Source organism: Euwallacea similis, chromosome 4 (assembly GCF_039881205.1).
Source record: "Euwallacea similis isolate ESF13 chromosome 4, ESF131.1, whole genome shotgun sequence".
NCBI lineage: Eukaryota > Metazoa > Arthropoda > Insecta > Coleoptera > Curculionidae > Euwallacea > Euwallacea similis.
This window is the reverse complement of record NC_089612.1, coordinates 7,763,164-7,781,306: the sequence shown is the minus strand read 5'-3', so window position 1 is coordinate 7,781,306 and position 18,143 is coordinate 7,763,164. Positions and strand designations below refer to the sequence as shown.

General features: G+C 34.3%; 1 protein-coding gene across 38 annotated transcripts in view; it reads right to left on the bottom strand.

The window, feature by feature from the left end:
* The window catches only part of Dscam1 (Down syndrome cell adhesion molecule 1), a 120,137-nt gene that overhangs the window by 76,058 nt on the left and 25,936 nt on the right, over positions 1-18,143 (bottom strand). For 35 of the 38 annotated variants that reach the window (XM_066388668.1, XM_066388667.1, XM_066388670.1 and 32 more), the window contains one exon: positions 1,393-1,542. In XM_066388668.1, the coding sequence (XP_066244765.1) occupies positions 1,393-1,542 (150 nt within the window). Of the gene's footprint in view, positions 1-1,392; positions 1,543-6,245; positions 6,417-13,010; positions 13,176-13,746; positions 13,924-18,143 lie in introns of all 38 variants that reach the window. The other 3 variants (XM_066388662.1, XM_066388666.1, XM_066388664.1) reach the window with 3 other exon arrangements.

The following is an 18,143-nucleotide window of genomic DNA, read 5'->3' as shown; positions in this document are numbered from 1 at the left end:
GTCTGAAATCGCTTCGATTCCAAGATACAGAGTGTTTAATTTCCTTTTTTTTTAATATTTTTTAAACGTTTCAAAAACGGTTTGGGATACGGACATGAAACTAGGAAAACGCTATGGCGGGATAAATGTGCATGTTCAAGAGTAGGCAAAATATTTCCCCTGCACCAGTGGCGCCCGTGCGGCCACTCAATGGGATATTTTTACTGAAAAAAAATGGAACGCCACCGACTTTTTTTCAATATGAATACATATTTTTTAATATTGCATTAATTCTTAATATAAAAAAGTCTCATACAGTTTTGTTGCCCAAGTAGCGTAGTATGCGTTTTCAAGATTAAAAATAATTTCTCATTCCTGGGCCTACTAAAAACCAGTGTAAATTGCCAAGTTTTTAATTCTTTAGGAGCAATTAATATAATTTTCTTTTAGTAGAGGTAGAAGACATGAAGACAAACATTTTTAGTCTAATAAAATTTATTCGTAAATTAAAAATAAATCGCACTTTGAAACCTATACCAGTTTTTTGGTTAGCACAGGAATGAGATTTTTTTTCAGAAACTCTTGAGCTGATATATATTGTTCTAATCGGAAGATATGAACCTTAGATTCACCCTGAATACTTCCACTGAGGCGTTAAACCCTTAAAAGTGGCAATTAGAAGAACCTTCACTTCGAGCGACTTTTAAAATCATAAGTACAACATGAATGTTAGTCCATATCTCGGAAATTGAAAAAACGTAGCAACCCATTGAAGCTGATTGGGCTCATACAGCCGATTCATTTAAACAGTATTTTTAATTAAGTTGCTTTTCGGGTTTCCAAAAGATCAGCGCGATCTAAAATTTGAAAACAACATTGAATTCGAGAGGCTTTCGAAATCGCGAAAATCAATGTGAAACAAAATCTCTATCTATCTTTATATCTCTCTATCTCTGATAATCAAAATCTCGGGAACTAAAAGAGACAGGGCAACCCGTTCAATACAGGCTCATAGAGCTCAAAGCGATTAATTGGATCTGTATCTGGATAATATGTAACGCAATTTCTCTTTGGGTTTTCAAAAGATCAGTGCTTAAAATTTAAAAAGCTGTTAAGAAACACTCTGTATATCAAAGTCCAAGGGAAAACGGAGAAATGTTAGTATGTACTTTTTTCAAGATAAACACAGAAATGCTCTGCGCATCAAAAAGATAAAATGGCAAGTAAAAAAACTGGAGATATGTAATTGAATGGCACATTTAAAACCAAAAACTAAGAAGTAGCCAAAAGTTGCAAAACTCTTTACTCGCAAAAATCTCATAATACCAATTACATATCCTCAAAAATTAGTCATTGATTGCCTATTCAAATTTTGCAATTTTCAGCGCAATATACACCAATCTGGTCACTTACCAGTGATGACCAGACGTCCCTTAGTTGCACTAAGCCTGGTTTCGCCGGTAAGCCGATGTTTCGTTCTGCACTGGTAAGACTTGTAGCCATCCTCAGGGCCCACATCTCGGATATGAAGTTCTCCAGAAGGAAGAACTAAGTATTTGCTATCTATTGGGAACACAAAAGGTCATTAGTACAGATTCTTGCCATGGCAAATAAGCTAAAGTCGCTTTCAGTGCGTGCTGAAGGTGACTCTAGAAGTCATTTGCCAATCTGTGTAACAACATGAATTAATTTGAAGCTTTCGTGAGGTGTTACGCCATAAAGAAGTGGAATTACATGTAGACATGAGCTGGAAAAAATCTGACAATTTTTACGTAGATTCGCACCCAATTAAAGTTCAATTCAGCGATGTAACACCCATGATATGATGACAAAATTATACTGTGCGTTGACAAATTTCAGAGTTCAAATTCTGGATAACTATGATCGTGATCTGGACACCAACATAACTTTAATAGTTTGATGTCAGGAAATAAACTGGACAGGCGTTTATGGCATTACACAATCACGAAAGCTTTATCCTAATTGCCTGGTTAAAGGAAACCTGACTAGGAGGCTATTGATCGTTGAAATTATTGCAGCTAATAAAATAGTAAAGGAAATCTCCAATGGCCTCCTAGTCCAGTTGGATTTAAAAAATACTCCCTATTTGAACATTAAGTTTGGTGTTAGCTACCTCCGGAGTGCTCATCTCCACGACATTAAATTCCAGGTCTATACATTCAAATAGTGAATACTTCTCTGTTAAGGAACAGAATGTTCAGTTCTCAAAAAAAAAAATTACAACCGGATAACATTTGAGGGACTAAAAAGGAAAAAACATTGAACCGAGCACTCTGTTATTTGATCTCTACAAGAGTTTGACGAGGGAAAGATATGAGGCGTCAGGGATGTAACAGGAGTTCCAGATGTCCAAAACCTTTTCTTTGAAATCCGATATCATGCGATTTTTTAGCATAAGTAGTTTAGTTTAAATTCAGTACCAGTTCTCATAACATTATATATTCCATGTGAATTACGGTCGGCAAACAGGTAAACGGTTTGAGAGTAAATACAGGACCTCCCAGGGAAAAGTACCCACCCTGAATATCTTTTTCGTTATTTATTTAAAAAAAAAACGCTAAAACACATCAACTTTAATAGAGAGGGGGACGTCGGTTGGTGAAAAAGTTGTTTTCGAAATGTCGTCCCTGTAGCCCTGGAAACCACCCCTTTGAAATTTTCAAATTGGTTAAGGGGTTGTGTTATACCTCGTTTGAAAGGTAATTTTATTTTCTATCTGGTCAAGCTTTTATTTTTGTACGTAGGTCTCGTAGAAATTAAACTAAAACCAAATAACTTGATTTTAACCATGAATGGTATTCTAATAAATGCCGAAAGTGTACAGGTAGACTCAAGACGTCTCAACGTCCCAAATGTATCAATAACAATGACATTTCCAATATCCCATTTAAAATTGATAAACTCTAATTTTGTTGGAGAAACAGTTTATTGATATTTTCCTCTGCACTGAGTTGTTTTAGTACTTCGTGGGAAGAGATCGCTTTGCAGTTAGTTAAATTTTTAATTTGATTAAAATGGTTTACACGTTACACGAGAGAGTGGAGATTGTGAATCTGTATTATAAAAACAATAATTCTGCACAAGTGGCAGATCGTGTCTTCAATTTAAATCATCATAACAAAATGGTATGCCACCCTTAAGTATCTTAAGTCGTTAATTAAATTCAATGAGACTGGTTCCGTCCAAAATAAAAAACGCGAAGTTGACCGTCCAATGAGAGGTGATGAAGTCCAAATCGCCAGTCTAGGACGTGTTCAAATGGACAACAGAATGTCTGTACGAAAGATTACCGAGGAATCCGGCATTTCAAAAAATACTGTTTATAGAATTTTAAAAGAAGTAAAATTCCATCCTTATGTCATCAATCTGGTAGAGGAACTAAATGAGGATGATTTCCACCGTCGATTAGAATTCTGCGAATCCTTTGGTAACATGTTACATTTAAACAGACATTTGTTGTGCAATGCAATATTTTCAAATCAATGTTCGTTCTATTCAAATGGCGAAGTTAACATACATAATAGTCGTTAGTGAAGTGACGTCAATCCTCATTTGTTCCGAGAGCCCTATACTCAGCAACCTCAAAAATTGAACGTTTGGACAGGAATTTCGGATGATTACATTGTTGGACCATTTTTCGTTCTGGAAACTTAAATGGAGCACACTATCTACAACTCCGTCTACAAATGCCATTTCTCCCAGGATAACTGAAATACTCGAACAAAATTCTCACGTCTTAGAACAAGAATTAGTTTTTTAACAGCTTGGAGGGTCTCTACATCACACCGCTGTTGTCCGACAGTTTCTAGATGAAGGAATTCTTTAGAAGACAGATTGACAGAAGAGGTCCAGTGGAGTGACCCGCGAGATCCCCTGACCTTAGTCCCCTGGATTTTTTCTTATGGGGATATATAAAAACCAAAATCTATGACACACAATCTGATTCCTTCAAGGAGTTACGTGCCCGAACCGGTGAAGTGTGTAATAATACCAGAAATATTAGATAATGTGCGACGACTTTTTGAGGATAAGCTGTACATGTGCGTGGAAAACAATGAAGGTAATTTTCAACAGTTCCTACCAAAAAATAAAAAAATATCGGTAAAAATGGTTAAAATCAAGTTACATAGTTCTTGTTTAATTAGTTGATGAAATTGATGAATTAAAATAAAATAAGATCGACAAAAATTAAAAATAAAAGCTTAACCATGTAGAAAATAAAATTAATTTTCAAATGAGGCATAACACAACTATTTCAATTTAAAAATTTTAAAGGGATGGTTTCCACCAGTAGAGGGAGACATTTTGAAAACAACTTTTTCACCAAATGATGTATCCTTCCTTGTAAAAGTTAACGTGTTTTAAATTTTTTTAACACATAACACAAAAGATATTCAAGGAGAACACTTTTCCTTGGGACACCCTATATATTGCTAGAAGTTCTACAATGTGCCAAACAGGCGTTTTGCAGTATGGAAACTTGAATGTACATATATTGCAATTTTCATACACAAACATGGGCAAACACCTCCAGTTAAATTATAATCTCTGCCGCGTTTAAGGGCACGTTTATTATGCATGTGATAAGAACTCTCATAAGAACATAATTTCACTTTATCACAAAACAAGCTATTTAATTAATTCCCAATTACGACCTAGCTGCTGATAAAATGTTTCTGTTCAAATAATTTAGTATGAAACAATTATAATTGAACAAGATTTACTGAATACCTTACCCGCGCCCTAATCAGTTTACGTATGAAAATGGTAAAATTTAGGTACAGTATTAGGACTCTAGCCACCTACCTCCTAGAGGTTTTCAGCTTAATCTGAGAATTAAAGATTAAAAACAAAAGTTGCCATCGGAGTTTATTTTAAAATCGGGACTGAGATTAGGCGCATCTGGGATCTGATCTTAAAGTTTCAATAAATTTGAAGACAATAATAGGAGCTTCCAAAGAAATATTGAGTTGAGACGATTTAAATTGGAACGAAGATCTTCTAGCCCTATAATACAGCTGAAAACAGAATTTTCTGTTAAATAAATCAATAGATTCATTCAAGATGCTTCAAGATAGAGTCGAGGGAAAAATCACCGAGCAAAATAGGGCTTACGGAGGTGTATATCTATTCAAAGCTAAATTTACTTAACTCCCAGAAAATTATTTTAAAACTCGAAAATTTCACTCAGAGTACTTTAATCCATCTCAATTGCTTCCAATTCACTTCAATTTGTTTTAATTCAACTAATTCTTTTAATGTTGAGTTTTTTCTTTTAGTGTGACCGTCTTTGGGAGGCCCAGTCGACCAACAGATTCCTCAATTGAATGAAAAAAAACCTGTATGTCAATTTTTATTTCTTATATAATTTTATTTTTTTTATATAAATATCTCGGGAACCACTCGATATATTATTATCCTCAAAAAGCCATTTTGTTTCAAGTCTTCGGTTCAGATAACATCATGAAATTGTCATATTCAACATTATTTTTTAATTTTCGGAATCAAGATTCTCGTCATTAAAATCAGAATCAACATCAGTCTTTGATGGATGTTGACGTAATATTTCATTTTTCATTGAACGTTATTTCTTTCATTTTCTGTATCAGATTTGCCGTCATCAGAATCAAAATCAACATCGTCATTGGTTGATATTGATGTAATTTTTCGTATTTCTTTGAACGTGATTTTTAAATTTTCAAAATTAGCTTAGTAGTCATCAGAGTCAGACATCGGAATCAACAGCAGTCTTCGATAGACGGTGACTCTAATGACCTTAGATTGATGATCTGATGATCTGAGTGATGATGCCATATCTAACACAACAAGCACAGACCCTTATTTATACGCGTTTGAACTTAAACATAGAAATAAACGGTTTAAGTATTCAAGGCATTTTAAATCCCATTAACGGTCTATACAATCCTGGAGTATTTGCAAGCCGTGAAGGATGTGCCAGCTTAGTTATAAGTCTGACATTGCCCCTTTTAAACACATTAATATGTCACATCCGTTAAATCTATTAGAAGTATGCAACTTAAATAAATCAAGTCGCAATCTTAGAGCATCTGTTGGTGTCTCGCTGTGATTCAGGAATGCGATACCCGTTTATAACGTGAGAACGTCCTTTAGTGCCAGACTCCTGTATTTTCACACAAGTTTGTTTTTAGGGAGTTAAAAGGAGGAGGATCTACGAAAAATTAATCCGAAATTTTAACTATGTTACAGTAGGCCACATAACGCACCGTAATGACCATCATCGTCCGCCATCAAAATCTCATGGCCATTGTCCTGCAACCATGACACCACGAAGACATAGTCAGAAACAAAACTTGGGATGTGACATTTTAGGATGGCTGTATTGCCCTTTAGAACACTTTCGTCCATGACATTAGCAGTGTACGCTTGGCCCACAACTGAAAAATAGAGACCACTTTTATCAATGATGAGAAAATTTAAAACATCTCGCGCAAGTGCGGAAAGTGACGTTTTTCCGCACAGAACTGTTATTTGAAAATGACTACATCAACACAGGCATAGGCGAATCCCTTCGTTTGTGTGGGATTTTTTTGCGGAGCCAGATTTTTGCAGGTTAGCGCACAAGGACTTACAGAGTAAAGATCGCAGAGGAAGACAGACTTGGGTTGCTTTGATATTAAGCTTCTATTTTCAGAGTAGAGAGCGAAAAATCGATAATGGTGGTATGATTACAAAATTTTCTATATTGTTTTATTGGCAAAAACCTTATGGTACTATTCTCAAGGCCTATACAGGGTGCCTCGTTATGGATGCGGAACGGCCACATCTCAGAAGCTATAAACGGTGAAAAATCGAAACAAAAACTTTATTTAGAAATAGGGCGAAAACTCCACTTTTAATATATTTTCGTTATTACGGCGTTGTCAGTTCTACTCTAAATCAGTGATTTCACAGAATTTTTGAAGTAACCTCTGTATCATTCTTAACGGGACACCCTGTACAGTTGATCAGTATAACAAAATAAGGCTATTTTTGGACATGGAATATGTACTTAAAGATCGAGTATTAAGACCTGAAACACCCCATATAAATAAAATAGCATACGAAAAATGGTTTATTTGTTATGTCTTTTCTTATTCAAAATGTATGAAAAATCGAAGTCCGCCGCACTTGTGTTCCAAAAATGCCTTAAAGAAATGTGAAGGAAGTATTTCAAAAAATAAAATTAAAAAAGAAGCTTTTCACCTCATTACACACATAACGATGCGGTTTTTTTATCACTTGATTCTGGAAAATATAGTGAGTTTTACTACTACATACTGTTAGAGTGGATTAAATTGATTTAACTCACTAGTAATAAAGACATTGTATTGTTTAATTAACTCCCAATATATCAAAATTGGATAAAAAGTACGAAAATGAAAGATATTTTTATCCAATTTGACTATAAAGCACACTTTATGATGAAGTTTTGCGGCCATAAACTAATTCATTATGATCTTAGTGCAATAAAACAGGTGAAATTGCAATGACTGAATATTGACTGACGCAATACACCTGATGAACTGTAGATACTGAATTGGTTACCGGCTTGATATATTTTTTACTTTATATGGAGCTTTCATTGACCTCAACTAATTCTGCTTTGAGGTTTTCGATTAAAATCACTGAAAATGTCTTGTTCCATAATTTGTGGATCCTGCCATTAAAAATTTAACACCTGACGGCCTGTAGCTACTGAATGAGTTATCTGCCAAATAACACATAGAATACTGGAAATAAGAACACATTCATTTCAGGAATTTCTATGGAGATAATCGCATAAATTCTATAAATTCTGTGGGGAGTTATGCGTCGTAGCTGACCAGCCCTGGATATATCTCATAAAATATAAGATTATTCTACAATCCGTTCTAACTCTGCAATATTTTGAGTGGAAATAGCCGGAAAAACCAAAAGAAAAACCCTAATATTCTGGCATTTCCGCTCGACTAAATAAACACCATTGGCCCATTCGTTACTGAAATCTGAATTTGTGTTGTCGAGTAGCCCGACATGGTATTATTTGTCAAATGTAAGAAATATGTATATGCGATCCATTTTGGCATTATAAGAAGCAGTCTAGACTTCCTTTTATTACTAGGAAAATGTTATGAAAACATACATGGGAAAATCTTTATAGGCGTACTCCACATATACGAACTGATAACGAGAGAATGAATTGGCAGAGCTAAATAAAAAACCATACTATTTATCATAAAAATTGCAACACCTGCAAATTTTGCGCTTATTTTAATGAAACTTTGTAAATATATTGGCAACACTATACCAAATAAATGATATAACTTAGGAGTGAACCGAAATCCAGAAAGTCTTTAAAATTCGAATAATGTAAATTTACACCCTCAGAAACTAGTCTGGGCAAGTTTCTAAGCAAATGGTCGATTTCCTCTTGAGATAGTGTATTCATGACAATTTGAATTGCATTTCGTAACTTTGCTATGGATTCTCCAATATAGTAACTTTTCTTCCCGTCACGTCCCATACGCGTTCTATGGGGGAAAGATCAGAAGAGCGTGGAGGCCAAGGAAGCACTTTAACATTGCGATCTTATAGAGCCATAGTTATACCTATAATATGTGGCCGTGCATTGTATTTCTGGAAAAATACGTTTTCAATAGGTTGAACGTATAGTATAGCTATTGGGTCTAACACTTCCTGTATGTAACGCTCTGCGTTATATATAAAATCGGATCCATTGTAGTATTACTACAACTGAATACGTATACCAATTTTGATTGAAAATGATGCATTAATTCGAGATGTTACAATTTTTATGATAAGCAGTATATACTTATATTTATTTATGGTATCAGATGCGAGAGACCAAGAAAGGTTTAATTATACGACCTCCATAATCGACCAGGCAATTGCAGATGGCAGACTGAAGTCCGTTAATAGCAGGCGCACCCTCGATAACGTTAATTAGCCAAATTGGTTTTATAAATTAATTCGTCGTATATACAACTATGTAATAAGCGATTCCGGCGATTCCCAAACTGTCCACAGTGGCTGGGAACTAAATTACAACAAAAGCTCGCAAAAGTGTCAGCATGGAGCCACAAAAACTAGAAGCATTAAAATTCATTGCAAACAAACAAGCAGTAGCGGTGAAGAGGCGGAAATTGTCGTGTCATGGATAAAGGCCGAATGAATTCATTTGCATTTGCACACGTACATTCTTCAGCCATCAGAGGATTTAAATTTTAGACCTCGGAAGAGCTTAAGTTCTTTCTTTCGCCTATAGAGAGCTTTCCCCTTTGTCAAGCCTCTATTTCAGTGCTAAAAATAACCAGGCATTATAATAGCCAGACATTTCTGCCATTTAAACACGGCAATTTAAAGCCATTCATTCTATTGTCCGCACTAAATCCGAACATCAATTTATTAAGAAATAGTTACAAGGAGAACAACGTAATCTGGAATTGGTGGACATCTCTTCGCGCGAGACTCTGGATTTAATTTAGGAGGTGATTCAAATGGTATGGGCAATATAGAATGGAGGACGAAGAACAAATATTATGGCTATTTATGAGGAATATTACTCTAAATGCTAATTTTTTTTTACATATTAATAAAATGTTGTCAAAATGCCATGTTCTTTCAAATAACAAGGCAACAAGGTTTTGGCTTGGAAAAGCCATTGTTGAGACCACAAACAATCCACACCCTAAACAATAGTTGCTAAGTTTCCACAGAAACTGGAAACGTTCTAAAAAGGTTTTGAGCTTTAAATTTTCCCATGTAAACCATTTTCAATTCAACTCGTATCGTTTCACTCCTCAAGTTCAAGCTCCACTCGCTAATGACTAAATTTTTTTATCGTTTTGAAAATTATAATTTTGAAAGCATCGTAAATATGTCAGAATTGTCAACTGTCAAGCGATTACGTACATTTTAAAAACTGAAGAGAATATTATAATGATTGTTATATTGAAATGGACAGAACTGAATTCTCTAGATCTGCTGACATTAACACCACTGACAGAATTAACTTTAATAGTAAATACGCATGTCACTCTTTCTGCCTTTTGCTAAAACCTCAGCATCGTTTCAATGCCAACTTGGAAACGATTAGAAAATCAACATAGAACCCCACAAAACTTCTAATGCTGAAAGAATTTTCAAAACATGTTTTTCAATTTTCACGGAAACAATGCAACCAAAAAATGGAAATGTTAAAGTTGTCAAGTTATACCCGACTTCAATCTCTAACAATTTGGTGCCACTGTTCATGATAGAATGATGAACATTCTGCAGTTCATAAGATCAAGCGGCAAGCATTGAATGGAGGCACCACTAACAGGTGCGATGGGGCCAAGACAATAAATGGCAAAAAGATAAAATACTGAGAGAGCAATCAAAAATGAGCAAAAATCGTGACAAAAACGCTCATTAAAATCATCTTTGGATAAGTGTAAGATATTCTGAATTTGCAGCTGCTGTAAAGCAGGAACAATGCAGGTATTTTACCTGTTTTAAAATAATGTGAGAAGGATGACGTAGACAGAATAATAGAAATGAAATAACAGAAAAAATGGTGGATCCTCATAGACAATCAGGACCCCCTTCGTTAAGTGATTATTTCTTAAATAAAATGAAGCTCAATGACTTATTGCTTTTCTTGTACTTGCTTCGCACAGTTCATAAAGTTTTTACGTTTCTAAAACACGACTGATCTAAATGTAATTTCTCAAAAAAGTTTGAACAAAAGGTGGACTTTCCAATGGGCGGGAGTTCTCTTTTGAGCAGAAAATTATATGAAATGCTAAATTGAGGACACAATTTTATGATAAGGTCTTTATACAGGATGTTCGGTAAAGCGAAAGAAAGTTTTCAATGGGAGAAACGTGGTGTTATTTTGAATCTATATAAAGTCATATTTATCGTTATACAAACTCTCATCGTTTTTGAAATATTGGCCAACATATCGACTTTGACCAATTGTAGCCTCTAACGGATACGCGGGACATTCAAATTTCTGAACTTTGGAGACATTTTGCGCCAAAACGACTCTAATTAGAGTATTGAAAAAATTGCAGAATGATGGCCGGTCTTGAGCACTACGACCTCCATGTAAAAGTTTTTCAATTGGATAATTCGTGCAGACACAAAAAAAATAAAAACCGATTTTCCATGTTAATCTCCTATGTCCAGGGTTCGCCTGGACACTCGGTATCAGGATAAATACGGTTATATAAATTCAAAATGACCACATCTATCTTCCATTGAAAACTTTCTATCGCTCTACCAACCACCTTGTATAAACGCTTTTCGTTTATACAGAATGTTCCAGAAAATGGTGCTAATGAGTAATAGGTGTTTCGTTCAACAGGGAGTGCCAAATTAATTTTTTGAATTCTGCAAACTAAATAAGAAATATAACAATAATGTTACCTGAATAAGATCAACGTTATCTGATTTTCGACGTATCAACAGGAAAATTGATTGATAAGAATTAAAACTTATTATTCTGAATCGTTTAATTTGTGTAACATTTTTGGTTCGTAGGCCTACAATCAACAATAATGACCTCCCTTTCCGTTTCCTGTTGATTCGTATTCAAGCTAAACACAGACAAAAACAGCAGACAATACACGCACTAAAATCGTACGTTGAAAAAGGAAGTTGCTAAAGTTATTCGGTACTCGTTTTGTAATATAAAAACGAGAATAGTGATTGTTTATTTAACAATTAATGGTACTTAATAATGGATCTGCATGTAAAAATTAGCGAATGCAGCTATGATGTATTTAGGTCGTCTACGTAATAATGCACATGGAGGTAAAAAAAATCAGTATAATAAAGGGTTAATTATGTAGATGCGTTCCATTTTCTATCAACCTACATAATCCCTATAAATTAGTTAGAAGCAAAATGACTTTAATTATCCATGTTAGAAAGCAGGTCTCGTGACCTACTTTTATATGAGAAATCCATATGTCTTGCATAATGCACTCCATATTACCAACAATTTTTTAAAACAAAGAGAAAAGTCAAAAAAGAAAAGGTTTGGAACATCTTACAGCAAAAATATATATTTCTCTATATACAAGGTGTCTGTTTCTGGAGCTTTTCCATGAGGATCTTGGAACCATTAAAGATACGATATACACTAAAGTAGGGCAAAATTTTGCAGTCAGGACTTTTTTCTCAAAAATGTTGCTTCAAAATTTGAAAAATTGCGGTAACTTTCAAAATTTAAAAAAAACTAAAAATTTTCGAAAAACATTATTTTTTTGCTCGGATTTTTTGGCGGGCTAATTTAAAATGATTGACACGTCATCATTGCAACTCTTCCTCTTTTGCCATGTGGCGATGTCATATTTAAAATCCGATATTTCGAGTTTCAGTAATCATCATCAACTTTGCTTTTTCTTACGAGTGCCATCTTGGATTTTCACATTTTTTAAATTATCTTGTTTTTGTTATTACGAAGATGTGTCACATAACAAAGTTCAACGTTGCAGTTTGGAGGAAATACCAAAAATTCTGTTCACGCAAAGAGGGTCTTAGAAATAAAAAAATAAGAAACAAGTATTTCCGCATTTTTATAAAATTGGAAGAGTGAACCTTAACATGTGATGCATCGTAATAAAAAAAGTTGAATCCAAAAATGTGAAAATATAAAATTGGGTGCATAAGAAAAATCAAAGTTGATGATAGAATTCCAAATCTCGGATTTCAAATATGACATCATAACATTGTACAAGAGGAAAAGCTGCCACGATGAAGTGTCAATCATTTTGAATTACCTTGCCAGTCGAGGAAAAAAACAAAAATGTTTTCCAAAATTTCAGTTTTTTCCAAATACCTTCGAAATCAATAGGAAGTTTTCAAGCTTTGAAACGGTATATTCTTGAAGTCCGAATTACGTAACTGTGGCCTAATTCAATCCACCTCATACTTTTTATGATTACAGAGACCTCCTTGAGCTCCAGAATTGGACACCCTGTATATAAACTATGTACCATAGTCATCAGTAGGAGGTAAAAATCTATTGTTGCTCGTATCTTGCCAAGACACAATCTCCACATGGTCAGACACAAAAGATGGAATATGACACTTGAAGACAGCTGTGTTGCCCTTTATAACGAAAACGTCGTATACCTGAGCCTCATAGTACTGGCTCACCACTGAAAAAAATAAAAAAGACCTGTCTTGAAACTGAGAAATTATTCCCTTTCTCTATGGAATGTTTTCTCTACGAATTATTTCTCTATGGAACTTCTACGCCTGGCTCAAATTCTCGAATTCATAGCAGATGTAAGGCCAAAGAACCTCATTCTTTCGGCACGAAATCGATGGTTTATAAATAACAGTCTAATCAAAGCCACTAAAATCGAACATTAGATTTGATATTATTCAACGCTGTATCGTAATTATTTCCTGATGATAAAGCTATAAAGCCTCGTTATGGCCGCGCATAACAATGGACATCAAAACAGAAGCTAACGAGAATATAAATGGCCATGTTTTTGATTAATTTACAATCCACTAATTACACTAGCGATAAGTTGTAGAAGATTAATAATTACACATTAAATGATTCTACGCTAATTTGCAGTACTTTGAAATCGCTTTGAAATATTGCTCTCAAATTTATGCCGCATTAGGCTGATATTAAACTCAATAAATTAGTTTGGACAGTCAAACGCTTGTAGAGAATCAAATAAAAACCACGTGAAAAGTAGCTAACATCAGTACCCATATTGGTGGCGGTTTTGGGGTCGTAAATGTAAGTAGAGCTACCATCGTCAGCTACCCACGCTTCAATCTGGACGAAATCGGTTACAAAACTTGGCACAACGCATTTCAAAATTCCAGTGTTTCCTTTGAGGACAAACTCGTCTGTCACCCTGGTTTCGTAGAATTGCTTCACCACTAGGGAGAAATCCTTAATTGAGTATGTGATTATGTATGATTATATCATGCCAAAATTTAATAATAAAATAATTGATTAATAGTAAAAATTTACAGATGTAGTTGTGGGTGCTGGATAGGCTGCAGGGGACCACTCTAATCTATGCTGCAATCTATGAAGGTTGAACAAACACCTAACGAAGTAAATTTATTTTTAATGGAATCTCGTAAAATTCGTTGGTAATTTGGATAAACCGAATTCCATGATAATCAAAATATTTACGGGGTGTGGCAAATTCCAGATGGCACCTTGATATCTTCGAAACAGTAAAAGTCGGTTAAAAATTAGAAAAAAATACAGTTTTTGGAGTACTTTATCGTACTATTGACGACGTTATCGAAATGTTTTTCATTTCTAAGTTAGGAAGGAAAGTATAATTTAATCAATTTGTATTTCAAAAATTTTAGAGAAAATGAATTTGTTTTCGGTTTACAAAAAGATTGTATGTACCGCATCTTCATAATAATGCCTGATGTTGATCAACCCAATTTTTAAATACAGGCCTGTATTTTTTTAGTCAAGAAAGCCTCTCAATTTTTTTAATTTGCAGTTTAACCATTTATCACACTCGTAAATTGTCCGATTATTTGTTACATCCGATATTTCATAAATATTTTTGGAAATTTTATTATTATTTATTTAATTATTTTTTATGCGTGGTGTTATAAGAAAAATACTTAATTTCTTATAATGAGTATGCACCAATACATACATTCGTATACCATATCGCAGAAGTATAAAAAGGGCACAATAATTATGATAAATATCGATGGAAAAATTTTCCGTCACGAAACGTCGGAAAATGAATACTTGATACATCGTTAGGCTGCAAATTGAGTAAACAGAAACTTCTCTTTAAAAAAAAATTAAGATATTTTTTTAATTCTGAGTCGATATCCGTTTCTGCGGCATTAAGCATTATTATGAAAAAGCAATTCGTTCATCTGGTAAAACAAAAAATGTAAACATTTCTGTATTAAAAATTTGTTTTTTCAGACTTTAAATTTTTGAAATATAAATTTCAAATTTTAGAAATTTTTTTATTTTCCGTAACACTTAAAAAACAATTTGGCAATTTCATAAATGGACTTAAAAAAACACTGCTTGTTCGTACTCCGCTCTTAGCATTTAGAGGATGGCAATAGTGTATCGCATTTGGGACACCTTATATATCGTTGAAGATTTTCAATTTCTCTAAGTCAAAATTCATTTTTTATATTGTCGTCGATTACTCTTAAATTAAGATATTTTCTCAGTTAAGGTACTTTCTCTGAGAACTCCTGCTACATGACATTATCCCCTTCTCCGATAAATCATTACCGGCATTAAAATTCTTAGCAGACTCATAGTCATACATGATACCATCGTCGCCAACCCATGAAATTACTTGGACGAAATCGCTCACAAAACTCGGAATTAAACATTTCAATATTCCAGTATTGCCCTTCAAAACGTACTCGTCGATCACTCTGCTATTATAGAATTGCTGCACAACTGCAAAAATATTGAAAATGAAACCTCGATAAACGACTCAATACATAAACTATATTTAACATTAAGCCATAAAAGTTTTTGCTTCTAATGGCAGCAGGAAGCAATAAAATTTGTTCCTGCACTTCATCTGCAGCAGTGTGACTAGAATCACAACAAAAGGCGTTATTTTGAAATAGTCTGGAACTCCTGCGCTACAGGAAATGAGACATGCAAGTACCATAATTTTCCCCAAGAAGGTACGTGTTTCCCTGCGTGTCCTGCCAATTTTCAACGACCACAAAATCTGAGACAAAAGAGGGGATTTCGCACTTCATGATGGCAGAGTTTCCGCGGATTACGTATTCGTTATCTGCTTCCGCTTCGTAGGACTGAGCTACCACTTCAAGTAAATAAATGAAAACGCTTAGTAAACATAACATGTTTGAGATCCTTCTTAATAAAGTCTAACGCTATTTACATAACAGTTAGTTCATGAAATTACTCAAAAATTTAACATCATTTATCATCATAAATCGAGTAAGTACATAAAGGCATTCCAGCGCATTGTCTCAAATCTAACGGTAAAAGATAACAAAGGTACTTGCTGTACTGAAACGAGAATTCTTATATCATGTGCATCAACGATTAAGCGGAGTGGTTTATTTAAGACATTCTTGCTTTAAAACAAACCAGTTAGGGCATTTTTTTATTAGTTCATGCCAAAGACACGTTCGTAACTCAGCTTTCATGGTTTTGATAATAAAAAATATTTTAAGATCATGTACAGGTAGTGTGAGTCAGCAGGAACTATACATACTTCTACCGTAGAACAAGACCACTAAAAGAAACATTGAATGAGCATTAAAAAGTTGCTCGCATTTTTTTTATTACCAGGAGCTTTAGACATTTTGTTGAAAAATGGTTTTGGTTACAACTTTGTAATGCCAGTTTTTTTTTCATTTTCTGATGAAAAAACACACTATTGTGTATGAGGAAGATAATGTACTCAGAGTTCAAAAAATCCAGGACCATCTTCAAAAAATTTAGTAGGTTTTTTCCAGACCAAAAAATCACCCTGTATCCGAATTTTCACGAATAGCACTTTTTAGAAAATTCGTATACAGGGTGGTTTTTTGGTCTGAAAGAAACAAATTAAATTTTTTGAAGCCGGTTCTGGATTTTTTGAACTATGAAACCATTATCTTACTTATACACTACAGTGTACTCTTTATACAGAAAATGAAAAAAAAGCAAACGTGCATTCCAAAGTTATAGCCAAAACCATTTTTTGACAAAATGTTTAAAACTCCCTGTATAATAACAATAAAAAATGCGAGTAACTTTTTAATGCTTATTCGATATTCCTCTTAATAATCCATTAATACCATATTTCTACCATGGTATAAATACGTACGTTTGTACAGTTCTTCATGACTTACCCTGTATACGCGGTAAAGTCAACAACTTGAAATTTGTATTCAATTTTATAGGTTTATATCAGGGATCACCTGAATGCAAACAGTTCACGTGTAATATCGGTGTTACAGGTTACATGCAAGGATCGATAGAATATTTAGCTTATAAAATAACTTAACTGGATGACTGGGGATTAATGAAACCGATCGTTGCATTTTTAATGAGAATTTTAAGCTCAGCGCTGCAGGCCCATGTTTTAATGATTTTACTCACATCGACGATGACCCGTGAGTCCTCTTCATTTCAACATCAAATTAAGGCACCCTTAGGGCTAGAAATCGAAGGTTATTTCGTGAAAGATTCTTCAGTGAGTATTTCGAAGCCGATAGACTAAGAGACTCTATTTCTTCCCTTTTCACGCTTTTCACCCTTTTCCTTACAAAATAAGAGGCTAATATTATTATATCCACTAATAGAAAATCTTATTTATGGTTTCGTATTGCTAACAGCCCCAAACTGTCATTTCCCGAAAGACACCTCAGGATTTTTGAAACGTTCTTCTGGTCTGGTTCATTGGACACTACTGGACCCTAGGTGGCGACGTTTGGGACAGATTAATTTCTGCACATGCATTTACATTAAGGATGAGATAAATTTCTAAGGGTAGGTACCACTAAATCTTGCCCAATCTCACAGTTATATCTCGTAAAATCAGCTTTAATACTGTGTGCATGAAAACTTCCAAAAACGCCGATATCTCGGGAATCCACGGAGAAATTGCCGTCCAAAAATAAATCACATCAATTGCTTACCTGAGCTCTATAAGCCTACGTAAGCGGGTTGTTGAAATCTCCTTTAATTTTTTTCCACTTTTTCAACACGGGTTTTAAATCGCATTTTATCAATTTATAATTCAATTTCTCGTGTCGACCATTGTATATCTCTTCCTTTCACAAACGCATTTGTAGCATAATTCTAAAAACGATGTCGGCACGATTCTTTCTAAAATATTAAAGGGTATCCATGCACAACATGAGTACCGCAAATTCCTCAAGGGAAGCTAAACCGATTGAACTCGATTTACGTATATATGAAAATGCTTTGTTCTCGTCCTAGGGAATTATAAAGTCAAATACAAAAATTATTTTTCCTTACTAAGTTTAGTATAGTTTTGAAACATCTTGTACTATTTTGATTAAATTCGGCACGCTACTGTATATTTTGAACACTGAACGTACAATGAAATGGTACTACGCCCCCCCATCTAATGAGCATGTAAAAAATTATATGA